The following is a 27,203-nucleotide window of genomic DNA, read 5'->3' as shown; positions in this document are numbered from 1 at the left end:
AGTTCTGTCAAGAGAACATGAGTCCCACTGCTTTCATTAGTAACTCTAAGAAAACATATCTTCAAGTATAATAATTCCTCTAATTTTCATTATAAAACTGAGGTAAGGAAGCATCTAAAGTTCCCAGTTGTCAGTTGCTTTCCTTTATGCATACAGTACCTGCTTCTATATAGTATTAACTATAAAAAAGGCAAATGATACTGTTGAACAAAGAGTTCTATTTCCTTTAGGTTTTCTCTGAAGTCTTTGTTTTATTCTTCAAACATTTACTGGACAGTAATATTAAACTGTTACCACAGAAACTGAGTTTCCCAGAATGACTGAAAGAAAAATAATATTTCTTTAAAATGCAGAACATATTCATGTGTTTTAAATATATGCTTGTAAGTATAATAAGTTATAAATATAAGTTAGTAAGTATTTCCACCCTAGCTTATTTTTCTAAATTTAAAAATGCAAAAAAATACCAAGGGTATATAGATGGGTCTTCCTGTCAGTATAAATTTTTTTCAGATCTACATCAGGTCGCTTGGCATGCTTTTCCTCATAATCCCCAGTCTTAGGATGTTTATGTCTGAAGATAAAATGTAGTTTATAGTCTTCTCCACATTTATCTGGCCCAAACATAATTGTGTATGATGTTTTATCATAGAAATATTCCTGTAGGATAAAAATGAACACAATATTTTGTTTGTAAGAAAAATATTCTGCAACAAAAAACATTGGCACTAATTAGAGCTTGATATCTACTTATTTTAAATGACATTTTAAAAAATGTTTTTAGAAATTAGTAGCATTTCTTTACTTGTGATTCATAACAAAAAATGGAAAAGACAATATATAATTGATAATTAAGGTTCAGAATGAGACCTAAAAAGATAATTATTTGACTTTCTGTGCTTGCAGTTGTATAGGAATTTCCTATTGCTAACCTCCTTCTTCCAAAAATAAGACTCTTGCAAGGAAAAAAAGTGGCTGAAAAACAGCCAAATGTATATAGCAGCAAGCAGAAAATAATACTTCGATCTGGTTCTAGAGATTTAAATCTAATCTTCCAATGAAGGCTTCCAAGGCTCATTGTGTGAGCATAACTCATTCAAAAATGAATAAAACACCAAGGTTCTAGTGGGGGAAGAAACTGGTAAAACTAAGACTGAGTCTGAAAATGGGTTGGGTCAGAGAACATAAGCTACAGAAAATTAAATTTCCCCCAGTGCCTCCATTCAAAGAGGGAAGTTGGCCAACATCTTGGAAGGTTGGTGAATGCTTCATTCTCAGTCCGCTTCTTAGAAGGGGGTTGGACTAGAAGACCTCCAAGGTCCCTTCCAACTCTGTCCTATTCTATTCTATTCTATTCTATTCTATTCTATTCTATTCTATTCTACTCTTCCCAGTGCCATGACCCAGAGGAGAACAAATGGAAGTCATTTCAGGCTTCCTAATGCGGCGGTCCCCAACCTTCCCAGCTTTACAAATTGATGAGGGGGGAGAAGGGATGGTTTCACGCAAATGGTGGGCAAGAGAACGTGCTTGCCCACTGCATGTGCAAATGGAGCAGCATGCGTGTGCTCATCTGCCATTTTCACAGCCCAATTCTGAATGGGCCACAGCCCAGGGGTTGGAGACCTATGTCCTAATGCACATATATATTCAGAGATGCCATACAAGTATAGTACATAAACATAGACAAACAACGGGTCATATTAATACCTAGAAAACATAGATGTCTCTCCCTTACAGCCACCTGTGATAAAATACTGGAAAGAATTTTAGAATCCATGCTTAACATGCTTTATTTTTCTTGTTATAATTATATAACATATCAACAACATGTGGGAATTAATTTATAGATTAATAGATTAAAATTAGAGTTCCTGTATTTTCAAATTCTAACTCAAATTCTACAATAAATGAGCCCAAAAGTAAGAAATTTCAGTTAATAACAGATTATTCAAATGTATCTTTGAAGCCCACTCATCTTCAGCCAATGACAATATTTCATCTTAATTATCCTTGTAGAACTATTATAATAATGACATTGGGATAGGCAAGAACAATTACAATTACTTAAGCTTAACTTCTTGGGACACAGGTGGGATATGTTAGATTACTATTTTTTATTTTATTGTGATTTTAAAAGGTTTTTATATTCTGAATCTTTTTACATACAATTTCAAACCTACTGATTGGTATCATTTTCAGATCAAATTTAATTTAGTTTTCTATATTCGTATTCCAGTTTTATTTTTTCTTACAAACTACTAAGAATATGACTGAAGGATGAGGAAAAAAATGGCCATAAGCAGCAAATATTCTAATTAATGAAATATATCCTGTTTCCCCAAAAATAAGACCTCCCCAGATAATCAGCCCAATTGGGCTTTTGAACGCATGGTCTAAAATAAGCCCTTCCCTGAAAATATTACAATGCAGCAGCAGCCATGAGGTGACCATGCTCGCCGCCTCCTGCACCTCAAAAGTAATAAGACCTCCACGAAAATAAGGCCAAGCGCTGATTTCGGGAGTCAAAAGAAAGTAAGGCCCTGTCTTATTTTTGGGGAAACATGGTATATATCAGGCTATTGTATGCAGATTTACTAAAAAAATAATGAAAATTGAAGTATGTAAGTTATTTATCATAGCAAGTGGTGCCTATCTATGTATAAATAGTAATAGTAATAAAAACTGATTGCAAGTACTGAAAGTTTGGAAGTTCTCCTTCCAAATACTGCAACATGATGGATCAAATAATCTCTTGCAGTTATTACGTACCAGATCCAAATCGTCACTTTTGGATAGAAGTTTAACATATGCACCACCACAATCAATGCCATCCTGAAAGTTCACTTCATATCTGCATAACAGAAACACATTAATACTCTTTTGCAGATAAATATTAATTAATTTTCTTTAGCTACCAGTTCCCAGTAAGTTCAGGCACTGTGTCATGCAGTTTTTAGCATCAGTTAGTACATGTTTTTCCCTGTGATTGACCTAAAACATTTTAAATTTGTTTTGAACATTTAAAGTTACATATTAATCTTGTACTCTTTTTATGCCAAAAATAATTACAGTGCATTTTGAAAACCAGATGCTAGAAGTGGAGTGGCATTATTAATATTATTATTATGGCTCATTGCACATTAGATGTTTAAACCGGATTTGGCAATTTTATCCACCTATAAAGTTCTTCTCAAGGACCTGATATAGGCAGATGTTGTTTGGTAGGCAGGAATTGTTGCAGGATATATTATTATTATGGTTGGTTGCACAATCAGTCAGATATTTAGACTGGATTTGACATATCTATCCATCTATTGAGTGTTGTGGTTAACATTATTTCACAAGTAAATATATACTTACTGAACAATTAGTGGTGTATTATCAAAAAGAAATGGCTTTGTTAACTTAGTCGATATTGCATGATGTTTTGCTACTGATTTTAGTACCAATCCTCTATCACCAGGTACCATATTTTCTTTTAATGGTTCTATTTCCCATCTTCCTAAGTGAGATAATACAGCAAGAGAAAAGCAAAAAAGTGAAATTTTACAAACGCAATTATGAAAAGAAATGTGTCTGTCTGTCTAAAATAAACTCCAATGAATACAAATATCATGTGCCATCACCCCACCAACTAGACAAAGAGCACCTTTCTTCTAAATCATCAAAGCCTTCCAGAATCCAAAAAGGTATAAGATTGATCATAGATCTGCCCATGATTAGGGCCAAAATTCAATGTCTCTTATATTCAAATTAAGTTACATTTGTTCCAAGACAAAAGACAGATCTTGTGTATTATCTCCCACAAGTGCCAGACCGTAAGTAAATTTTGTCAAATATTATTGTCATGGCAGCGATGAACCTAGAGCTATTTCAGACATACAACCAAGGGGAGGAAAGATTAAGACTCCCAATACTGCCACCTTAGCAATCAGACTGAGAAGCCTTGGCAGGAATGCCGCAGTATAAGAGCAGTCACCCAATTAGTCCTTCTAGTCCCATGATGGCGAACCTATGGCACGCGTGCCACAGGGGGCAGGCGGAACCATTTGTTAGGGCACGCAAGGCGCTGCCCTGTCAGCTGACTTTGGCCTTCTTTTAAGGCCATTTTTTGCCCTCCGGAGACTTCCTTGAATCCTCTGGAGTGCGAAAAACTGGCCCTATGGACAAACCGGAAGTTTGGGAACGGACTTCTGGTTTGCTCGTAAGGCCATTTTTCACACACACACCCCCGGCTTCCCTGAAGGCTCTGGAGGGCGAAAAATGGCCCTACAGCCAAACCAGAAATCGTAGGGCCATTTTTCGCCCTCCAGAGCCTTTAGAGAAGCCCTACAAAAAATAGCCCTACAGGTAAAGCAGAAGTAACTTCCAGTTTGTCCGTAGGGCCATTTTTCACGCTCCTCTTTTGGCACACGATCCAAAAAGGATTAGCCACCACTGTTCTAGTCCCAATTTACAAATAAGGAATTGCATTCAGCAATGCCTCTTGATGCCAACATAATCTTACATATGACAAAATTAATCCTTTACCCCCTCAAAACTTGCCTGATCTTAATTTGAAATCTGGCTGGGTACATTTATGACAAAGATCCTTTGTTCTCCTCCACCACCCAGGTTTTGAAAATAGAGGCCAGATCAACCCCCTCATCCATAATCAAATCATGGACGAGTATGGTTTTATTATAGACAGACCTGGCATTAAATAGCAGCAATTCTTAGATTCTAAATTACCTGGAACCTCATTCCCCAGTATGAAAAGTGAGAACTGGAAGGGAGAAAATCATACAAAGATGTCAAACCCACTTACCCCCCCTAAGTGCATCCCACTCACTCTTTTCTGCCAATTTCTCTTAGCTCATCACAACCAAGTATCATTTTCTACTTCTGGAGAAGCAATGTTAGACTTAAAATGACTCTGCAGGGAGCAAAGCCAACGGCTACAGTAGAAAGAGGAGTTGGTGAAAGGATTGGTTCCTCAGAATTTTTCTTCAGAGCAAGTATGGGCTGGGATTATCCACAAGTGCTCCAAACAGAGGTTCCCCATGAGGAAACCATAAAGCAGCAGTCTTCAATGGGTTTTAGTGCTCTGGTAGTAGGGGGAAAGATCTCACCTAAGTCACAGATCAGCATCTTTAAAAGAACACTGAGTTCACGTATTTCCTCTCTTAACCACCTTAGAAAACTGCTTGTTAATGGCTTTTTAGAAGTTAAGAAACTTGAGAAAATGCAAGTTTCATTACAGCCAGGTGAATTTCCTTCTATCCTTGATGGACAGTTTCACGCATGTTTAAGAACTTTAAAAATAAAAAAATGAATTAACAGAAAAAGAGTGATCAGCATGTTGATTTTGTAAAGTTATAAACAGATTAATGGGATAGATGTATTAAAAACTATTTCCTATAGGTTGTTCAACTTTTTAGAAAAATACGTATGAAGATTTTGAAACTAACTCTAAGAAATCCACCCATGGGAAAGTGTTGATTAAAAAAAACACATATAATAAGAGGGAACTTTGAAGGTTGACTAGAGGAAATCAGGCAGAGCTAAAGATTACAATTAAAAGACAGGCAACCTATTAATATAATGCAGCAATATTATTTGACTGTGGAAGAATTCAAGGACATTTGGGGAAAATGCACTAAGAAATGTGTCTTGTTTGGTACTACAAAAATAGGTTTAAAAGAGGCTATAGAAGAGGTGTAGATTTTATTGGACAAAATAGAGACTGGCGCTAATTTCAACATGGATTTCAAAATAGATTATAAAATGCCAGATTACAAGAATGATACGGAAAAATATGTCACACTGGATCTGCAAATGAAATTGGCCAATATCTTACTAATTAAAGGGAACATACATAGGAATAATAATAATAAATTAGAAGAGTAACTTGGATAGCTTTCTTATGTTGGAATTACAAAAGAGACATGCTAAACTACAATGAAGGAGTTTCTGAGTGGAGACAAAATGCATTGTCAGAAGGAACTGTTTTTGCTTAAACTATCTTCTTGTGAGCCCATAAGTATACCATTATGATAAAATGATTGAGAAAAACCAGGAGAAGTGCTACAAGTACAACCTGCCATGGTGCAATCTGTGTAGAATTTTAATTAACAATACAACAAAGAATATACATGAGAAGTACTACACATTGAAACAAAATATCCAAATGAACTTGCACAAAGCAATAATTTATTAATAACAATAAGTTGATGTCTTACCATCATACTTTGCAATATTTTCATCTGTATCCTCCTTTTTGGTTTGAGATAAAACCCACCTGTTTAAAAAAAACACAACACAATCAGATCATACTAATTCCTGGAGGCTCAGACTGCCACTTGTCACTCATTTAAAATTTGTTCTGCCTATATGTGGGTAAATTTGAAATAACCTAATTCCTAGGTGCTAGAAAAGTTTATATCAATTCAGATTACAACATTGGGGGCAGGGGGAGTAAATGTTTCTCCTTAATACAAAAGATAATCCCTAACAAGTGAAAATTATGAGAATTAAACTGAAATTGTAATCTTATCACTCAATAACTAGTTTTCAGGGATGATTAAAATTATTTATTTCAATGCATAAAACAATACAAACTGCAATATGCATTCATGATAAAATAATAAAAATTAGAAATTATCCACAAGCAACCATTCCAATTAGCTACAGTAGAGGGAGATATAGGTCACTGGTTTCACTTTCCTGGATTGGAAAAGACCAAGTGCTTTTTAATCGCTTCTATTCTGGAACTGCTTCTATTCAACTCGCAATTAAAAAGAAATAATATAAATCTTAAGAAAGACCGTTGGCCTACCTGAACGGTCGCTCTCTGGGCGCTGCGAGGAGAGTCCAAGCGTGGGTTAACACAGCCTATCTGCCCTTGGATTGAGTAATATTTTCTTGACCACGCCTCCCTTTGCCTCCCTATGATCAGTTTAAAAACGAAGAGACAACCGTATGGTAAGAGTTCACGGTCAACAACAGAGTGATGCATATGGTTGAAAACCCCCTGGGTGGGTTTGGACTCTCCTCGCAGTGCTCAGAGAACGACCGTTCAGGTAAGCCAACGATCTTTCTCCAGTGCGCTGCTTGGAGAGTCCAAGCGTGGGACATGCCCAAGCTATTGTGTCCCAGGGCGGGCAGAGACCAGAGTCTCCTGAGTCTCAGCAACTCTTTGCAAAATTCTCCTTCCGAATGAGGCTTTGGCTGAGGCAAAGGTGTCTATTTTGTAGTTCTTTATAAAGGCAGTGGGGGAAGCCCACGTGGCCGCCTGCAGATGTCCAGAATAGATGACTGGGTCGCCCAGGCTGCTGAGGTAGCTGCGCTCCTAGTAGAGTGTGCAGTGACCTGGTGTGGAGCAGTCTTGCCCTGATGTTCATACGCCAGCTTGATACAGGCGCACAGCCAACGACCTACAGTGTGAGATGAGACCTTGCAGCCCAGCGACCCAGGGAGGAATGATACGAAGAATGCTTCGGAATGACAGAATTCCTTAGTTCTCTTTACGTAAATGCAGACAGCACGCCTCACTTCCAACTTATGCCATTCACGCTCCCTAGGGTGAGGAGGACTAGGACAAAAAATAGGCAAAATTATTTCTTGAGCTCTATGGAAATGAGAATTGACTTTAGGGGTAAATGAAGGATCGAGTCTCAATATAACCCTGTCAGTGAGAACCACGCACAGGTCCTCCCTGACGGAGAGAGCCGCCAGCTCGGACACTCTGCGAGCCAACGTGATAGCCACCAGAAAGGCTGTCTTGATGATCAGATGGCGCAAACTTGTCGTACAAAGGGGTTCGAACGGAGGACCCGTCAAGGCCCGCAAGACGAACGGAAGGTCCCAGGAGGGGTATCGATGGACCGTCGGTGGGCTGATATTCGCTGCGCCCTTCAGAAAACTTTTAATTTGAGGATGCTGACTCGGAGATCGAGACAAACCTTTGGCCAGGATGGTAGATAATGCTGCAACCTGATGCCTGAGTGTACTGGGCGCCAGTCCCTGGTCCTGACCCTCCTGTAGGAAGTCCAGAGTCTGAGGGACTGAAGACGAGAAGTCTACAATGTCTCTCTCTTTGCACCTAGAGGAAAAGGCAGCCCAGGTTGCATCGTATATTCTGGTGGTGGAGGGTCTCCTGGACGCTTGTATTGTTCATATGACCTTGTCAGAGATGTTCTGTTTCTCAGGAGGTCCCCCTCAAGTGTCAGACGGCTAGTTGTAGCCACTGGGGGTCCGGGTGACTGATGGCCCCCTGGCTGAGGGAGATTTGATCCTGAGGAATTCGCCACAGTCTCTGAACGGAGAAACTGACAAGGTCTACGTACCAGGACCTCCTGGGCCAGAATGGTGCCACCAGGAGAACCTCTGCCCGTTCCGTCAGGAGTTTGGCCACCACCTGCGGAATGAGAGGAAGAGGGGGGAATGCGTATAATAATCCTTGGGGCCACCCGCACCTTAGCGCATTTGTCCCCTCTGCCAACGGTGAATGGTAGCGGGCGAAGAATTGTGGTAGTTGTGTGTTGGAATGTGTGGCAAATAGGTCTACTTGCGGTTTGCCAAATCTCCTCACGAGCTGTTGGAACAGATGCGGGTGTAGACGCCACTCTGAGTGATCGATGCGCTGCCGGCTCAGCCAGACTGCTTCCCGATTGCTGGTTCTGGAGATGTGATCTGCTCTGAGAGAGATCAGATGTTGCTCCGCCCACCTGCCCAGAGCCTCTGTTTCGACCATGAGTCCCCTGGAATGGGTACTGCCCTGCCTGTTTATGTGGGCTTTCGTTGCCACTGTCTGTCAATAACAGTACATGTCTTCCCTTTATTAGGTGAGCGAAGCGTCGCAGAGCAAGTCGGATTGCCTTCAGTTCTAGCCAGTTTATGCTGTGGGCAGCCTCCCTCTGAGACCACTGATCCTGGGCAAGTTGCCCCTGGCAGTGGGCACCCCACCCCAGAAGGCTGGCATCTGTGGTCACTACGACCCTTTCCGGTTCCTTGAACAGACAGCCTTTCATGATCGCCTTGGACCTCCACCAGGTCAGAGATTGGATGACCTTCTGCAGGAGACGCACGCCCCTGTGGGAATTGCTGGTTTTCGCTCTTTGCATTGGAAGAAGAAACCATTGCAGTTCCCTGGCATGGAGACGGGCCCAGGGAACTACCTTCAGGCAAGAAATCATGATCCCCAAAAGTTGGGACAGTTTGATGATTGGCACCGACCTAGACTGACGGCATTGGTTCACCCTGCTCCTCAGGTTGTTCAGTCGATCTGGAGACAGGAATACCTGGCAGGAGGTCGAATCAATGATGGCGCCCAGGTGCTGGATGTGCGTGGACGGTTGGAGCTGGCTTTTCTCCAGGTTGACCGAGAAGCCATGCTGCTGCAACATCTGGATGGTCAGGAGGACATTTTGCCGAGCCTGCTCTGGTATAACAGAATGTATGATTATGTCGTCTAGATAGCATTCTAGACGGATGGAATGGTTCCGGAGGTGGGCCGCCACTACCGCCAGGATCTTTGTAAAGGTTCTGGGTGCTGACGAGAGACCGAAGGGGAGAGCCTTGTACTGGTAGTGTCTCCCCTCAGAACAGAACCTCAGGAACCTCCTGTGGGCAGCATGGATGGGGACATGTAGGTAGGCTTCTTTTAGATCTATGGAAGTCAATAGACTTTACGCAATCCAGGATGGAGTGGAGGGATTGCATCTTGAACCTCTTGTAAGCCAGATGTTGATTGAGGATTTCAGATCCAAGATGGCCCTCCACCCCCCTGAACTCTTTGGGACCAGGAACAGAATGGAATAGAAGCCCTGCCTTTCCTGGTCCCTTGGGACGGGTTCTATCGCCTCTATCTGGAGAAGATAGAGAATCTCCACTTGCATGAGGTCCCTCTTTACTGGGTTCCTGGGGTAGGGCAATGGATGAACTTCCTCTGGGGAAAGGTCAAAAACTCTAGGACTAGTCCCCCCCCCCCCCGATGGTATTGAGAACCCATAAGTCCGAGGTGATCTCCTCCCACCTGTTGGCGTATAATTGGAGCCGACCCCCTATGGGAGGACCCCTGTGATGGTCACTTCCCCCTGCGGAACTGGCGGGAGTTGTTGTTGTTGTTGTTGTTGCCTCAGCGAAATGGCTTCCGAAAGGAAGACTGCTGCTGTCTATTACGGGACCCGAAGGAGGCCCTATCCTGATTCCTATCACCCCCCTGATGGAAGGATCTCTGGTATTGAGGAAGATGAAGATGCCTAAGCAGTGTCCTGGTTTCTAGAGGATTGCTTATGAAAGGAACCAGAGCCCTTGCGCTCGTTCCTATTCAAGGTGGTCGGGAGAATCTTTTGCTTGTCTTTATGACAAATTTATCTAAGGCCTCTCCGAACAACTGCCCTCCCTTGAAATGCCAACTTCCATTTGGCCTTCATCTCAGCCTGCCAGTGCCAGAGCCACAGGAGGTGGCGAGATGTAATATTGGAAGCTAGGGCCCTGGAAGCAAACTTCGCTGCATTCAGCGAAGCATCAGCCAAATATTCTATGGCTGTAATGATCTTGGTGAGATTGTGCCGCCACAATCTCAGCCAGAGCAAAGATGCCCTGGTGAAAAAAGATGCAGACGTGGACGCCCTAATGGCCCAGGCGGCCGCCATGTATGTTTTATGGCACGCCTTCTCAGACCTCTTGTCTTCGGCCTTCAGATCTTCTAGAAAGTCGGCAGGCAAGTTTGAATTTGATGTTAAGGACACCACTAGAGCATCCACCTCAGGTAACTTTAAGATGTCTTCCATCCTCCCCTCCATGGAATAAAGGGACTTATCCCCCCTGCTGGGATTGGTCAGGGTGCCGGGCTGGATCCATTGACGCTGAACTACGTCCATAAAGAGGTCGGGCACAGGAATACCTGAACTGCAGGTATTGGTGCTGGGTAAACTGGTTCAAGGAGCTAACATCACAATGATTATTTCATCAATTTTTAGGATATGTATTGTGAATAAAATGGTGGCCGGTGCGCGCACAGCCGCCACCCGCCAAATCTGTCATCAATCGGGGAAAGCGTGCGAAGCGGCCGAAATGGACGCTGCCATTGCCATGCAAGGCTGAGCACCGCCAAGGTCAGCGAGGCTGCGCTCGCAAGGCCCAAGGATTGTGACAGCAGGGAAATCAAGGAGTCGGGCAAACGCTCGCTCCCCCCCTCGCTCGCCAGCAGAAGCTGAACAAGCAACTCACGCGACCTGCCCCGCTTGCGACTGGCAGGAGACAGGGACCGGCCCATAAACCTCTCAGCAATCCAAATATTGGAATTGATCCGTTTAGAATTATTTTAGAAGGTATGAGTGGTCAAATTAAGTTGGGAAGCCCAGTCTATCTGTCTGCACTGGAGACCTCCCAAAACCGTCCTCACAGGTGGACTGAGTTTTTAAACTGATCATAGGGAGGCAAAGGGAGGCGTGGTCAAGAAAATATTTCTCAGTCCAAGGGCAGATAGGCTGTGTCAACCCACACTTGGACTCTCCAAGCAGCGCACTGGAGAACCGGTCAATGACGTCTTTACATTTTTCCCAATTTCAATTTGTTCAACTTTGGGTCTCTTATACTGTAAAACATGATATGTCCGATTTTTAAACATCCCCAAATAATTACTAATTTTCAGATATAATTATAAATAATCAACATGAAATCATAGGATCATTCACAGAGATGCAGGTCCTGGCAGAGCACTAGAATAAAACTATCATATTCTTCTACATTTACAGCTGATTTTTAAAACAAAAACTTCTGGGCTTACTCAAAAAGCTCAATTTTACATTGCCTGTTTTTGCTGAAATTAATGCACTATTATTTATCAGTGTATATAAATTGTCTTATGGATTCTGAAAGTAGTATAGCTCCTATAAATAGGAGCTTTTCTATTTTTCGATTCAAATGTTTCTTCCTTTAGAGGAAAGAAATACAAAAATATTAATACAGCTTTCTGACCTTTTTAAAACATAAGGACTTTCCTAATGTACTTTTCTAAATAGCAGTTTTTTGACTGTTGATATAAATAGTAAAATTACATGTTTGAATTTTTGCAAGAATAGCTTTCAAGAAAATTATTTATATAATTCCAAGTTTCATGTCATAACTATAAAAAGATGTAGATTTAGAGAATTATTAGTGTTGTTATTATTATATACTTTATTCATTAAACATGAAACAGCCAACTGAACATTCAAAAATGCATTACAAATACTGGTGACTAGTGCTAATGGTTGATACGGTTTGCTGCTATTGTTGTTGTTTTTACTCCATTATTATTCAATTGTTAAATAATAGTAGAACAAAAAAATGTTTATTACAACTGAAAGTAGGTAGTTCATAAGCAATCTATTTTAAAATGCTTTTTAAATGTCAGATATTTACAAAGTGAAAAAATAAACCTAATAGAATTATTTGAGTATTACTGTTGATAAATGTTATAAATGAAAATAATGAGTTAATAAATGAACAGAAATATTTTAAATCAAATGTGATACAATAATCCTTAGGAGCTTATGCTCCCGATACTTGTTTTATTATTGTTCAATTGTTTCCAGTTTTTCATAACCCAACAGTTGTAATTCTGTCAAGATCGTTTGTCAGTAACTACCGTGCTTCCCCGAAAATAAGCCAGGGTCTTATTTTCTTTTTACCCACAAAATATGGCTTGGGCCTTATGAGGGGAGGGTTTATTGTTTTGGGGTTGCCGGATGGCTGCTCTCTTGCGAGCGGGCTCCCAAAGAGCCGGGCACAGCCTCTATGGTTGTGGGCCAGCTGCCGGCAGAGCATACAACCATAGAGCATACGCCCAGAGCAGCCACTGCTGGAAGACTCGGTTCGGAAGCCACCAAAAAAGCCATACTGGGATGGAGGTACCCTGGCTCTACAGGGAGAGCTGGGCCAGGGCATCGTGAGCTGCTCGCACAACCCCCTCTCCAGCTGTGCAGAGGCCTTTCCCTGGCATTTCGAAGGCGCCAAGCCATGGGAGCCTGGCGGCGAACAGGCGCTCACGCAACTTGGCGATACCCCTAGGTGAGTGAATGGCGCTGTGCCTGGCTGGAAAGGGGGTTTGCCTGGTGGCTGGTCGTGAGCGTGGTCGCTTCATGGCTGTTGTGTTGCGCTGCTGTGACAGTGCAACACAGCCATTCGCGCATAAGGCTGTGCCCGGCTCTTTGGGAGCCCACTCACAAGAGAGCAGCCGCCCGGCAATTCCCCTCTCCAGCTGGGCACAGCGCTGCTCACCAACCTAGCGGTATCCCGAAGGCGCCAAGCAACACGAACACCGTTGCCTTCCTCCCGGTTCCTGCGGCTTGGCACATTCGGGATACTGCTAGGTTGGTGAGCGGCGCTCTGCCTGGACGGAGGTGGGGGGTTGTCCAGGGGACTTATTTGCAGGGGAGGGGTTATATTTTTGCCCACCAGAAAAATGTGGAATGGTCTTATTGTCAGGACATGTCGTATTTTCGGGGAAACACAGTACTTGAGTTCTAGTAAACATATGCTTGCATAACTAGTGGCAGTATCAAGCTACAATATCTTCTGTTAGCCTCTTTTTTGATTGCCTGTGATTTTTTTTCTAGAAAAAGAGTCCAATCCAGTGAGTTTATTCTAAATTGCTTGGAATTATGTGTCCCAAATAGTTAAGCTTCAGCTTCATTATTAGTGCTTCCAATGAGCAGTGAAGTAACATTGGATGATTTGTTTTTATTTGGGTCCAGTGTATTGTTATTTTCTCCAGATTCACAATTCAAAGCCCTGGATTTTTTATTGTACCGCCTTTCAATACAAATAAATGGAAAAACTAAAGTAGTGCCAGGTTTTGTCTTTCTAGGAATAGCAGCTATGAAGAATTGGGAATGTATTGGGAATTTTATATGAATTTATTGTTTTTCCATTTATTCTCGACATCTGTTTATATATTTTTCTCCTTTCCCTTCCTCATGCCTATCTTTGCATGTAAGTTTTTCTTAACTTTTGAAATTTTTAAGAAATAAACCTCTTATCCTTCCCATTTTATTATTATCTTATGACTGTTTTTTTACAGGTCTGAAGGCTTGGGCAATGGTAAAAAAATGACATTTTAAAATTTTAATTTAATTTTTATTTTTTTAATATTTTTATATTAACACAACTAATGACAATTTGTTGGAGATGAGGACAATGTAACTATGCCAAGGGAAAAAACTAGAGTAAAGACTTAATTGTGCTGTAGTCAAGTAGACTGAGGAATACGCTCAAGAAGCATCCTAGTTTGATTTATATCCATAAATTTTTTATTTACTTAAAAAAAACTCACTTCAAAACATGTGAGCAAGATCTAACTATTTATAAGCAGCAAGCTGCAAATTATCCATCTAAACTGCAAATATTCATGACTTTAGGGCTTTTATTGAGAAGTACTTACCCTGACAACATTGCATCATCAAAGGTTTCAGTAAAGTACACTTCTCCTATAGGCTCTGGTGTTTTGTATACTACCTACCAAAAATTTACAAAAAATATAACAAGAATCAGAATCAGCACCTACAAGTGAATACATTAAAAGTGCTAAAAGAAAATTAAATATCTGTACATTGTCAATCAAGAACTTCATTCCATGAAAATGAAGTATATGCTATCAGCAAAATACAAACAAAGCATGTTTTTTTCTGGCTTTTTTTCCATCATAGAGAAATGTATGTAAGGCGTTCAACAGCGATAGATTGTATTTAGAGCAAAGTTTTGTTTTTCATATATGCACAGTTGGTAGCATTTAACACTATGGACTCAAACAATTACAATCTAAGTTTTACATTTCTAATTTATTTCTAATTGACCTTTATATTCCAGAGTAAATCAAAAGTTTAATTACTAAAGTATCCCAAATTTATGGAGCAAATTAGTTCTTTGATATTTCAAAAGCTAACACATTTATTATGTATGGGTTTTCACAGGAACTTTCATCATAAACTACACAAGGCAAAAGCAGCAAATGTGAAATAGCAATATATCAATATGCAATATGAATTATTTTGATAAAAACAATATTCAGTAGATATATTTACTGTACACTTTTTTTACCAGTTCAGTGAGATTTTAGATTCTTCTGAAAAATACAAATACTAATTGATACCTTTTCTGGTTTCGTAGTAAGTATTGTAAATGTAAGTTAAATTTACCAAAATCTAGGAATATATATTGACGGATGCTTTCCAAGTGTGGAATGAGCTCTGCAAATATAAGCAGCCACCTGTTTGTTAACCAATCATGCTTAATTTTAAAAAAACGACTTCCCTAGATAAGACAATAAGATATACATCAGATTTAGATTCATTTATTGATTTATGCACAGCATGATTTTACGTCTCAGGACTGCGTGCAGATAAAGCATCATTGGTAACAGGTCCACTGCCTTAAAAACAGGACATTATAGGTCTGTAACAAGAGAATGCACAAAAGAATAAAAAAAATCCGCTACTATACAGCATAGTTTATGATATTTTATAGCACCAAAATAAATTTAAAAAGAAATAACGTGTTGTGTCTGAATAAACTTCCAGGAATTTATAACATTCTTAGTATTTTATTATTTCTAAAAGCCATAATAAATGGAACAGGAAAGTTTACAGTCAAATAGCTGCAATTTTAAATTTTAATTTATACATGAAAATGTTACCTCTATGGAAGATCTGCCTGTCTCAGTGTTAGTGTCTTCTGAATTTTGGTCAAAATTTTCTACTTCAACTTCTGGATCTTCAGCTTCTGCACTTACTGAACTTAATAGTAAGAGACTCAGACATAACAAATCCCACTGACGTTGCATTATGACCATCTGTAAAATGGATTTATGACAAATGTATTATTATAATTTTAAAAAATCAGGTGTTTAAAGATTAAGATAAATCAAACAAAGCTGGGAGTTGTTTTTTTTAATCTTTCCAGACAACTAAATTTACTGAATTAATCCAGATGCTGAAGCTGCAATGTGAACATAGACATAAGGAAAGAAGTGTTTCATAACCCCAACTCCAATTTCTTTATTTCCCAATTAGAAAAATTATGAAGTTTCTTATATAGCAATAAAACTTAGACTTATATACCACTTCACAGTGCTTTACAGACCTCTCTAAGCAGTTTAGAGTCAGCATATTGCCCCTAACAATCTCAGTCCTCATTTTACCAACCTCTGAAGGATGGAAGGCTGAGTCAACCTTGAGCCAGTCAGGATCAAACTGAACTGCAGGCACCAGCAGTCAGCAGAATAAACCTGCAGTAGTGCATTCTAACCACTGTGCCATGGCTCTTAAAAATATATTCATTGTTAGTGTACAATGAATACAACCCCCCCCCCAACATTCTTATTCTCAAAATAATTTTAATTGTATCTGAGTTTAACTGTCATCCATATACAGTATATGACATGCTACAGTGCCTGCAATTGATCACAGAATCACAGCATGTGAATCTAATTCACTACCACCCTGACAATGAAATGCTTAGTTAGATTTGTCTACATATGTATGTATGCATACATACATGCATACATACATGCATGCATATATAAATACACACACACATGAATAGAAAAACATACTCTTCCAAGCTCTATGTACTATGATAAGTTCAGAAATGGTATAAATGGACTGAATACTTATACTGAAATTTTGTATGATAATGATGTCAACATCAAATATACCTCAGAAGATTCTTCCTACATTGTTGACACAACTTCATATTTTAGTAGTAGAGGGTCTTTTGACCCTCTACTACTAAAATATGAAGTTAGGTCAACAATGTGGTCATTATCAAGTCAGAAGGCTAGAGGAATTGAGGTAATATGGCAAGCAAATTACAGAAGAATCTGAAAAGACTCTAATCAAATTATGCCAGCAAATCTAAAGAATTGCCAACAAACTAGAAATGGTCAAAGAAATATCAGAGAAAGACATGCTAAAGAGTATGTAAATCATTAAACATTATCCTTAATTTCATATGTAAGAAAAGAATGTTTAGGATCATTCAATGCAGATTATAGCCATACATGGGAGATGCCAGATATTCAATATGACTTTAGAAAATCCAGAGGACATGATACATTATTGCTAATGCAAGCTGGATAATTTAGAAAACCAAAAAGAAACAGAATATGCTTCCTTGGTAGCACAATTGGGATCAGAATTTCTGTTGCTAAGCAAGGCAGCTCTTAAGGGAGTCACGTCAGATTTCAAGAGCAGTTTGGTCAATCCGTCCTCATTTTAATTGTAGAAGCAAAAATATCCCAAATGCATACAAGCTAGCTCTGCAAAACTATAAAGGAAGGAAAATGTCATTTTTTTAAAAATAGCATTAGAACAAATTTTACTGTTCAATATATTCGGAAATAAATCCTATGGCACTTTTATTTCCAGGTAAATGAGATTGAAAACTGAAAACTATATTAAATAATAGGAGGGGTTGAGAGGAAATAAACCATGTAAAAATAAAAACAGACCTAGCCACATACAAAAAACTAACGTCCCTCCCTGTTTGTGTAACCTTTACCAAATTAATTCAAGTTTAGGCAATTCCAGATGCTCAACCTTCCATTGCCAGTGACTTCTACAATTAAAATGAGGACAGATTGACCATACTGCTCTGATTTCCAAATAGGTAAATATACCAACAATTAATGGGAGGGAACATGCTTGTGAATCTACAGTATCTACAGCATTTGTAGAGATCTACAATTCATGAGTACTTGCTCTTCCTTGCCAACAACTGGTCACTGAGAACTAACAGTGTAACAATGATTGTTTGCAGGCCAGCAACAGGTAGAGGTCTCAATCAGTGATTGCAGACATACTATATAATAGAGGAAAACACTGTTTCTTTGACAGCAATACTCAGTATTGAACATAAGATTTTTTTTCATGAATGAAGGCAAATATACGTGTCCCAGGATAATGATGCAAGATCGAATTTCGATCGGATTTGGCCATGAAGGTACAAAGATAGTCAGGGAAATGATTGAAGCCTGAGAAACGGGCCCCTTGTCAGTTAAAAAGAGTGCTGAATTACCACCAGCTTATCAAATACTTGGGAGCCGAGGGCTTGGCAGCACAAGCAAACAATAGCCAATCAATCAACACACCAACCAATCAGTAGGAAGGCACCACATAAACATGACTCACAAAATAACCCAAAGGACATATTTCAGTAGAGAGAAATTCCTTGAAGATAGGGCCTAGGCATGAGTCCGAAAGCTCGGAAAAGTAAATCTCTGGTCACGGTGATCAAGCCAAATTCAAATTCGCATAAGATTCTTTTTTTTTTAGAATTACTAAGATAATCAGGGTTTTCTCATAATGTAAAATACTCAAGTCACAGCACTCATAGAGACTTGAATCAATCTATACAGGATCTGAATGCTGATCAGAAAACTGATATCTGGGAATCAAATATTTTTTGCCAGTATATATTATAAATGTTCAGGTTTTTCCCCACAATTTTTAAAACAATCAGATGTGAACTCTAGAATGGGAAAATAAATAATAAAGAAGCAAGACTTACAATATCTTAAAGAATAGCAATGCAAAATTAATATATTAATTAGGCACATTCAAGCAAAAGTACAAAAAACCAGAAAGAAATGTAACTCAGTAGAAAAAGACAATCTCTAGACTGCTCTAAGCATTAGTTCAATGGTAGATAAACAATTAACTAGAACAAATAATTTTCTTAACAATACTCAAAAAGTAGATGATTCAGACTTATTGAGAAATAAGCAGAATATTAAGATAAAAAAATTAGAGATAAACCTTCTCTACTTATTGCTGGTTCCTATTTTGAGAATCAAGAAGGGGTAAGCATTATTTTCTCATCCATTGTAAAAATAGGCCAAAACTAGATCATTATAGTCTAGTAGTCTATAGTACAAACTTTTAGAGTATCCAGATGCTCCTAACGCCTTCGATTTTTCATGGATGGATCCAAATCATTTTAAGATTACTATAATCATAACAAGTGATCTAGTTAATACATATATCAAACACATGCTTTTTTAAGATTATCATCTCCATTCTTTTACTGAATTTTGCTGTGCAACTTGCAAATTTCTAAACCAACATTGGCCCAAAGAGATTTAAGCAGAAATACTTGGATTAGAAGATCACACGTCTCCAAAGTTCTACATCTTTTATAGTTCTATTCACCTTAATATACTACTTTGCAATTCTGAAAACAGCACAATACAGGTAGTCCTCACTTAACGACCCATCACTTAACGACTGGTTGAAATTATGAAAGCTTCAGAAAGGGGTTTACTACCTATATTCACTACCAACTATCACAAAATATCAGGTTCCCCCCATGGGCATGTGATCACTATCTGGGTGCTTGAAAGCCTGTTTGGACTTACAAATGGTTGCCAAGCGCCCTATGATCATGTGATTGCCACTTACAATGTTCTCTGCTGGCCTCCCCATGAAGTCACTGGGGAAACTGGTAGGATATGTTGCAAACTACTGCTGGGGCCTGAATGAAAGAGCTTCCTGCTGTTTATGCCTGCCTGAACCTTAGAAGCCAAAATTCAAGCACACATGGAACCCAAAATCCCTCTCTCTACCCCTGCAGGGAGCTCCACAGAGGCAGGAGAAAAGGACACCCACCTCCATGGCTGCTTGGATCTCAGCAGCTGAAATTCAAGCATGCCCAGCCAGAGCCCAAAACGTCTCTCCCCCTCCTTCTGCAGAGAGCTCTGCAGAGACAGGAAAAGGACTTTCCACTCTGTGCTTGCCTAAACTTCAGCAGCCAAATGCAAGCAAGCATTGGAGCCCCAAATCCTTCTACAGGTACAGAAAGGAACTCTGTTCGCTTAACTATCTATGAGATCATTTAATGATAGCAACAGGAAGAGCAATGAGTGAAATAGTCATATGGGCATCTTGCTTAATGACTGCATGGCTCAGAGAAACTCTGATTCCAACTGCGGACATTAATTCTAGGGATACCTGTACACCTTGTCTTTGTTTTATTCAAATCAAAAGGTACATTAATTTGCATATACACATTCGCTTTGCATTTCTAACAACTTCCTTATTTGATGAGAGTAAAATAATAAAGCAACTGTTCATCTGCTAGCTGATGATGTGCTTATGTTTTAGGGATACTTGCTTTATATACTAACTTGCCTTTTTCTATTATTGAGGTTTTAATTGAAAACAACTGCTTCTTTGCGAAGAAACACAGACAATATCAAGAATGTCACATATCTGGAACACTTTGAAATTCCTGTATGAAACAAAATTGTTTAAAATGTGAGCCTAGAATAACAAACATGCAACTACATGTATACATTATTCTGGGTTCAGCAAACTATAAAGACAAAGGGAGACTGGATAGAAATAAGTTATCTTTTAAAAAAAACAGTAACCACGGCCCCATTAACATGAATGGTATACAACATTTATTTATTTTTTAGTAATCCAGTAACATATATACCTCCATGCATCAAAAGAATTACAACATTGTAAAATTTTAATTTTCAGGCCAAGGAACTGAAAAGAGGGGGGGGGGAGATACCAAATGATTCTTAATGGATGTTAGATTTTTCTGATCCAGACCGACTGCACAATTAAAGAGCAATAGATCCTTAATCTTAACAGGTTTCAGATGTGTTTATTTTGGCGTGTTCCTACCTAGGAGCTTGCTTCTCTCCTTTGTTTAGAATCACAGCAATTCCATGTTTGCTCGATGATGATAAACAAACAAGCAGAAATGAGCCGATTAAATACAATTAGCCATAACTTCTCCCGCTTAAGCTAGGTAATTATGGAGACCTTTGATCGTCGCGGCTCCGAAGCCGCTGCAGGGGCAGCAAGAAACCGCTGCCACCCCGGGCTCCTTCTCCTCGGATACGAAAGCTAATTGGTGTTGATCTTCGCATCTGCCCCCAGGAGGAACGACTCTTCGCGGAGGCAGCCAGGTCTCCAGGGAAAAGCGACTGCCGCCGCATCCCTCCGGAGCCACGGGGAGGACTAGGAGAGAGACAGGCTTAAGGCGAACTCCCTCACTATGTTCAACCTCTCTCTCTCACGCGGGGGGAAGCGGGGGCCGAGGAGAACTGATCCAGGTCGCGCCGAGTAACGGTAGAGTAACGGCTGCGCCCGAACGCGAAGAGTAGGAGGGGCGGTGGCGACCCCTTCCGCGCGCAGAAAGGAGCTTCTGAGAGGGCTGCGGCCGATTGCCGCCTTGCAGTTGCTGGCTCAGCCAACCTCATCCGCCGCCAAAACCCAGAACCGTCCGCGGGACGCCCCTCCCAGAGTTCCTAAGAAACTACCGCCGTTACCTCCCGCGAATCCAGTCAGCGTTTCCCCAGCTGGAACACGGACGCTTGCCACAGAGCATCACCTTAGCTTCCCAATGCGCATGCGCCACGCATCCGAACCGGCGGGCGTCAAGGAGCAGGTGCTTCGCCTGGCAGCCTCGGCCAATCGCAGCGGGACGCTTAGAGATTTTAAAGCCAATCACGGCGAAGGGATTCATTCCCATCAGCAAACTAACCCAACCCCGAATCGGTCCGCCGTTCTTTGAGAACTTAACATGGGCGGCCTGTCCAATCAGGTTGAAACTTTTATTGCTGCAGATTGAAAAAATCTAAATTATTTTCGCAGACCGTTGCACCACGATGGCCGCTTTAAGGTCCAGTACAGACCGTTGAAAACTCAATTGTCCGATTTCGATGTGGCATTTTTAAAATGCGAATTTTTTAAAATAAAAAAAATCTCTTATCAAAAGCATGTTTTCCTGCAAAAGTGAATGCAGTGCAGCGATTAATATGTTAGACTGGGACCTGGAGACCTAGTTTCAAACCCGCACATGATCATGGAGTCGGTTAGATGACTTTCGCTCGGTTCAGCAGATCTCGTTGGTGAGATGTTTGTGATGAATTTATACAACTGGAATTCCAGAGGATAGGTGAATTACAAATTTAATGTATTAGTGTTAATGAATAATTAAACCAAAAATAAAATGTTTGATCTTTTAAAAAATAGCTACTTTAAATGAATCTAGTTTTGATTATATTATTGTGTCTTTAATTATCTATGTAAAATTATCTGTTATTAAGAAAATGACTTGTTGGACAATCAACTGCTGGTTAGATATTCTTTTATTTCCCCACCTTTTTCAAAGTGAAATATTTATTTTACATAGGCTTCCCTTCCCCACTCACTTCCCAATCTTTAAAACCGGATAGTTTACCCCTTCTTAATTTTTAAGATCTTTTCAAATAACCCATTATTTTTTTATTTCTATCAGTATTACATCACAGAAGCGGAATGAATGCTCTTCCTTAATCTGGTGGCCTCCAAATATGTTAGTTCTAAAACTCACAATTTTCAGATGGTATAGTATAGTTGACACCAGGTTGAGACAAAACACTTGATTGCAAAAGCATCTCTATACAGGCTCTAGACATATTTTAAAACTACTACTGAAATTCTTGTGTCAATATGGCTAGACTAATAATTGCTTTAAAGTATAATGTGATATTACAAAAGGAGGAAGGGATTACAAAAGGAGGAACAACCCAAACTATATTATAACCTATTATTAAATGAAATAATAAATGTATAAGAATGATAAATGTAAAGAAGAATAACAATTATGTGAATGTATACTTAAAATTGTATGTAAGAGAATAAAAAATAAAAAATTATTTGAAAAACAAAGTATAAAGTGATTCATAGTATCATGTTAATCTAGTTATTGTGGTTTCCAATCAGGTTTTATGGATTAGCATATTGAGCAAACTCAGTTGTGATTTATTCAGTAATAGTAATAGCAGTTAGACTTATATACCGCTTCACAGTGCTTTACAGCCACTCTCTAAGCAGTTTACAGAGTCAGCATATTGCCTCCAACAATCTAGGTCAGTGTTTCCCAAACTTTTGACATATGTGTACCCCTTCTATAATATTCATAACGCTGAGTACCCCTCATAAAAAACGCTGAGTACCCCTAATAACTACATAAAAAATGTAGTTAATGATTTTCACGCTTTCATCCAGAACTTTCTGTAGATCAGCGGGCATCTTACGTGTTGCCAAAGCCTCTCTGTGTATGCAACAATGTGTGGATATGACATTTGGAGCAACATTTTGAATTCTTGCAACAAGGCCTTTATTAATTCCGACCATACTTTTTGCTCCATCTGTGGTTATTCCAACACATCTATTCCAATCAATTTTGTTCTCTTGCATAAATGTATTCATAACATTAAAGATATCTTCTCCTGTTGTGATATTCCCACGTGATCCCCACCAAACTCCAGTGCAACGTGTACCCCCACCAAACTCTTCCCGTACCCCTGGGGGTACACGTACCACACTTTGGGAAACACTGATCTAGGTACTCATTGACCTTGGATGGATGGAAAGCTGAGTCAACCTTGAACCAGTCAGGGTTGAACTGCTGGCAGTTGGCAGAGTAAGCCTGCAATATTGCATTCTAACCCTACAGCTCCTGGTTCAAAGAAATTCTGGCTTAGTGTGATATATAAGTCCAGCTGTGAATCCATTTATCACAATAATGTCTTTAAAACCAACATGACGATACCTAACGCAGATACTTTTATGTAATCACATGAATGTGGAACATCAGTCTCCAATATATTTTGACATCATTTAATTCTGCATTTAAATTTAAGGTAATCAGTTAAAAACTGCAATTGTTCATCTACTTTTGCTTTATCACTAATCACACTTTTAAAATAAGATTCAGAAATATTTCATTTGCATTAGATATCTACTCATTTCTGCTCATCAATGGATTATTGGTAAGTTTCCACTGACATGTATTAAATGATGGAACCAAGTTTTCAGAAAGTTCCTATGTTATTGATAGTTTATTAACTACATGTTAATTAAATATGAGGTGATGTGAATTTTATATCACTACTACATGAATCAGTCAATCAAAATAGAAGTGGAAGGGACCTTGGAGGTCTTCTGGTCCAATCTCCTGATCAAGCAGGAGACCTATATCAGTGTTGGCAAACCTTTTCGGCACCAATTTCTGAAAAGGGAGTGCCTGTATGCACACATATGCCAGAAACCGGAAGAGCAGCCTCTCGGTGCATATGCACACACCAGGCAGCTGCTCTTCCGGTTTCTGGCACGCACATACATGTCAACCACCTGGTCTTCCGATTTATAGCACACATGTGTATGCCAAGACCAGCTGGACAATATGCATGCGTGCACCAGAAACTGGAAGAGCAAGCTTGCACTCAATCCCGACAAGACTGAGTGGCTATTTATTTATTTAGCTTGTATGCCGCCCACTCTCGGAAGACTCAGGGCGGCTTACAAATAAAAAGGGAAGGGGGGATATAAAAAATAACAATTTAAAAATTCAACAACATTCATAACTTAGGATGGGCTGGATAATTCAACAGCCCCAGGCCTGCCAGAACAGCCAGGTCTTGTCGCTTTGCGGAAGGCCGGAAGGGTAGTAAGGGTCCGGATCTCAACGGGGAGATAGTTCCATAGGGCCGGAGCAGCTACAGAGAAGGCCCTCCCCCGGGAGGTCGCCAGCCAACATTGGCCGGCAGATGGAATCCGGATGAGGCCTAGTCTGTGCGATCTAATAGGTCTCTGGGAGGTAACTGGCAGGAGGCAGTCTCTCAGGTAGCCAGGTCCGATACCATGTAGGGCTTTAAAAGTAACGATTAGCACCTTGAAGCGTGTCCGGAGACCAATGGGAAGCCAGTGCAGCTCACGGAGGATAGGTGTAACATGGGTGTACCTAGGTGCACCCACAATTGCTCGTGCAGCTGCATTCTGGACTAGCTGAAGTCTTCAAACACTTCAGGGGCAGCCCCATGTAGAGCGCATTACAGTAATCCAGTCTTGAGGTGACAAGGGGGTGATTGACTATCCGAAGGGCCTCCCGGTCCAGATAGGGTCGCAATTGGTGCACCAGGCGAACCTGGGCAAAGGCCCCCCTGGTCACAGCCGACAGATGATGTTCTAGTGTCAGCTGCGGATCCAGGAGGACTCCCAAATTGTGAGCCCACTCTGAGGGGCGTATAATTTCACCCCCCAGGCTAAGAGATGGAATAGCTGGACCATCCTTGGGAGGGAGCATCAATAGCCACTCAGTCTTGTCGGGATTGAGTGCAAGCTTGTTCGTTCCCATCCAGACCCTGACAGCCTCCAGGCACTGGCACATCACTTCTACCACTTCACTGAGTTGGCACAGGGCGGACAGATACAGTTGTGTTTCGTCCGCATATTGATGATATTTAATCCCGTGCCGGCGTATGATCTCACCCAGCGGCTTCATGTAGATGTTAAATAGGAGGGGGGACAGGACCGAACCCTGCGGCACCCCATAATTGAGGGGCCTAGGTGTTGATCTCTGCCCTCCGACCAACACCAACTGCGACCTGTCCAAGAGGTAGGAGGAGAACCATCGAAGAACGGTGCCTCCCACTCCCACCTCTCGCAACCGTCGCAAAAGGATACCATGGTCGATGGTATCGAAGGCCGCTGAGAGGTCAAGAAGCACTAGGATATAGGAGTGACCCCTATCCTTGGCTTGCAAGAGATCATCGATCAGCGTGACCGCTGATCAGTTTCCGTGCTGTAACCAGGCCTGAAACCAGACTGAAAGGAATCCAAGGCTATTGATGCTCCCTCCCAAGGATGGTCCAGCTATTCCATCTCTTAGCCTGGGGGGTGAAATTATACCCTCAGAGAGGGTTCACAATTTGGGAGTCCTCCTGGATCCGCAGCTGACACTAGAACATCATCTGTCGGCTGTGACCAGGGGGGCCTTTGCCCAGGTTCGCCTGGTGCACCAATTGCGACCCTATCTGGACCGGGAGGCCCTTCGGATAGACTCTCACACTCTCGTCACCTCAAGACTGGATTACTGTAATGCGCTCTACATGGGGCTGCCCCTCAAGAGTGTTCGAAGACTTCAGCTAGTCCAGAATGCAGCCGCACGAGCGATTGTGGGTGCACATAGGTACACCCACGTTACACCTATCCTCCGCGAGCTGCACTGGCTTCCCATTGGTCTCCGGACACGCTTCAAGGTGCTAGTCATTACTTTTAAAGCCCTACATGGTATCGGATCTGGCTACCTGAGAGACCGCCTCCTGCCAGTTACCTCCCAGAGACCTATTAGATCGCACAGACTAGGCCTCCTCCGGATTCCATCTGCCGGCCAATGTCAGCTGGCGACCCCCCGGGGGAGGGCCTTCTCTGTTGCTGCTCCGGCCCTATGGAACGATCTCCCCATTGAGATCCGGACCCTCACTACCCTCCCGGCCTTCTGCAAAGCGACCAAGACCTGGCTGTTCCGGCAGGCCTGGGGCTGTTGAATTATCCAGCCCCATCTTATGTTATGAATGTTGTTGAATTTTTAACTGTTGTTTTTTTATTTTTTATATCCCCCTTTCCCTTCTTATTTGTAATCCGCCCTGAGTCTTCCGAGAGTGGGCGGCATACAAGTTAAATAAATAAATAAATAAATAAGAGCAGCCACCTGGCGCGCACATGTGCCCCGGTGGCTGCTCTTACAGTTTCCTGGCACTCCTGCATGAGTGAAGACCAACTGGCTGGCATGCCAGAACCCAGAAGAACAACAGGCAATGGCTCACATGCTCAAAAAGATGGCTCTGTGTGCCACTTCTGGCATGCATGCCATAGATTGCCCATCATGGCCCTATACCATTTCAGACAGATGACTGTCCAATCTTTTCTTAAAAACCTCCAGTGATGAAGCACCTACAACTTCTGAAGGCAAGCTGTTCCACTGGTTAATTGTCCTCACTGTTAGAATAAGCAATTCTAGGTTGCTTCTCTCAAGTAGTTTCTATCCATTGCCTTCTGGTGCTTTGGAAAATAAATTGATCCCCTCTTATGTGGCAGCCTCTCAAATACTGGAATACTGCTATGCAGTATTTGTAGTATTAAAGGTGTGGTCTTACTAAGGATTTCTAAAGCAGTACTAGTACTTCACGTTTGTTTTTTTTCCGCCTCTGTTTATACAACTAAGAATTGTATTAACTTTTTTGGCTGCTGCCACATACTGCTGGTTCGTTTAAGTGATCGTCCACTAAGAGTCCTAGGTCCCTCTCACAGTTACTGTTTTTGAGACAGTTTTGCCTAATCTGTACTTGTACCTTTAGTTTTTCCTGCCTCGGTGTAAAACCTTGCTTTTCT

General features: G+C 40.9%; 1 protein-coding gene across 1 annotated transcript in view; it reads right to left on the bottom strand.

Annotated features, from left to right (window-relative positions):
• Positions 1–21,416, bottom strand: part of CLGN (calmegin) — a 35,151-nt gene extending 13,735 nt beyond the window's left edge. The window contains exons 1-7 of the mRNA XM_014065280.2: positions 21,314–21,416; positions 15,665–15,820; positions 14,414–14,487; positions 6,225–6,283; positions 3,364–3,505; positions 2,773–2,854; positions 468–660 (exon numbers count right to left, since the gene is read on the bottom strand). Of these exons, the coding sequence (XP_013920755.2) occupies positions 468–660; positions 2,773–2,854; positions 3,364–3,505; positions 6,225–6,283; positions 14,414–14,487; positions 15,665–15,820 (706 nt within the window). The 5' untranslated portion in view covers positions 21,314–21,416. The remainder of the gene's footprint in view (positions 1–467; positions 661–2,772; positions 2,855–3,363; positions 3,506–6,224; positions 6,284–14,413; positions 14,488–15,664; positions 15,821–21,313) is intronic.
• Between the last annotated feature and the right edge of the window lie 5,787 nt (positions 21,417–27,203).

This window comes from Thamnophis sirtalis, unplaced genomic scaffold (genome assembly GCF_051295495.1).
Source record: "Thamnophis sirtalis isolate CommonGarterSnake01/CBP01778 unplaced genomic scaffold, rThaSir2_p1.2 scaffold_10, whole genome shotgun sequence".
Classification (NCBI taxonomy): Eukaryota; Metazoa; Chordata; class Lepidosauria; order Squamata; family Natricidae; genus Thamnophis; species Thamnophis sirtalis.
The sequence above is the reverse complement of the archived record's forward strand: the minus strand, read 5'-3'. Positions and strand labels throughout refer to the sequence as shown.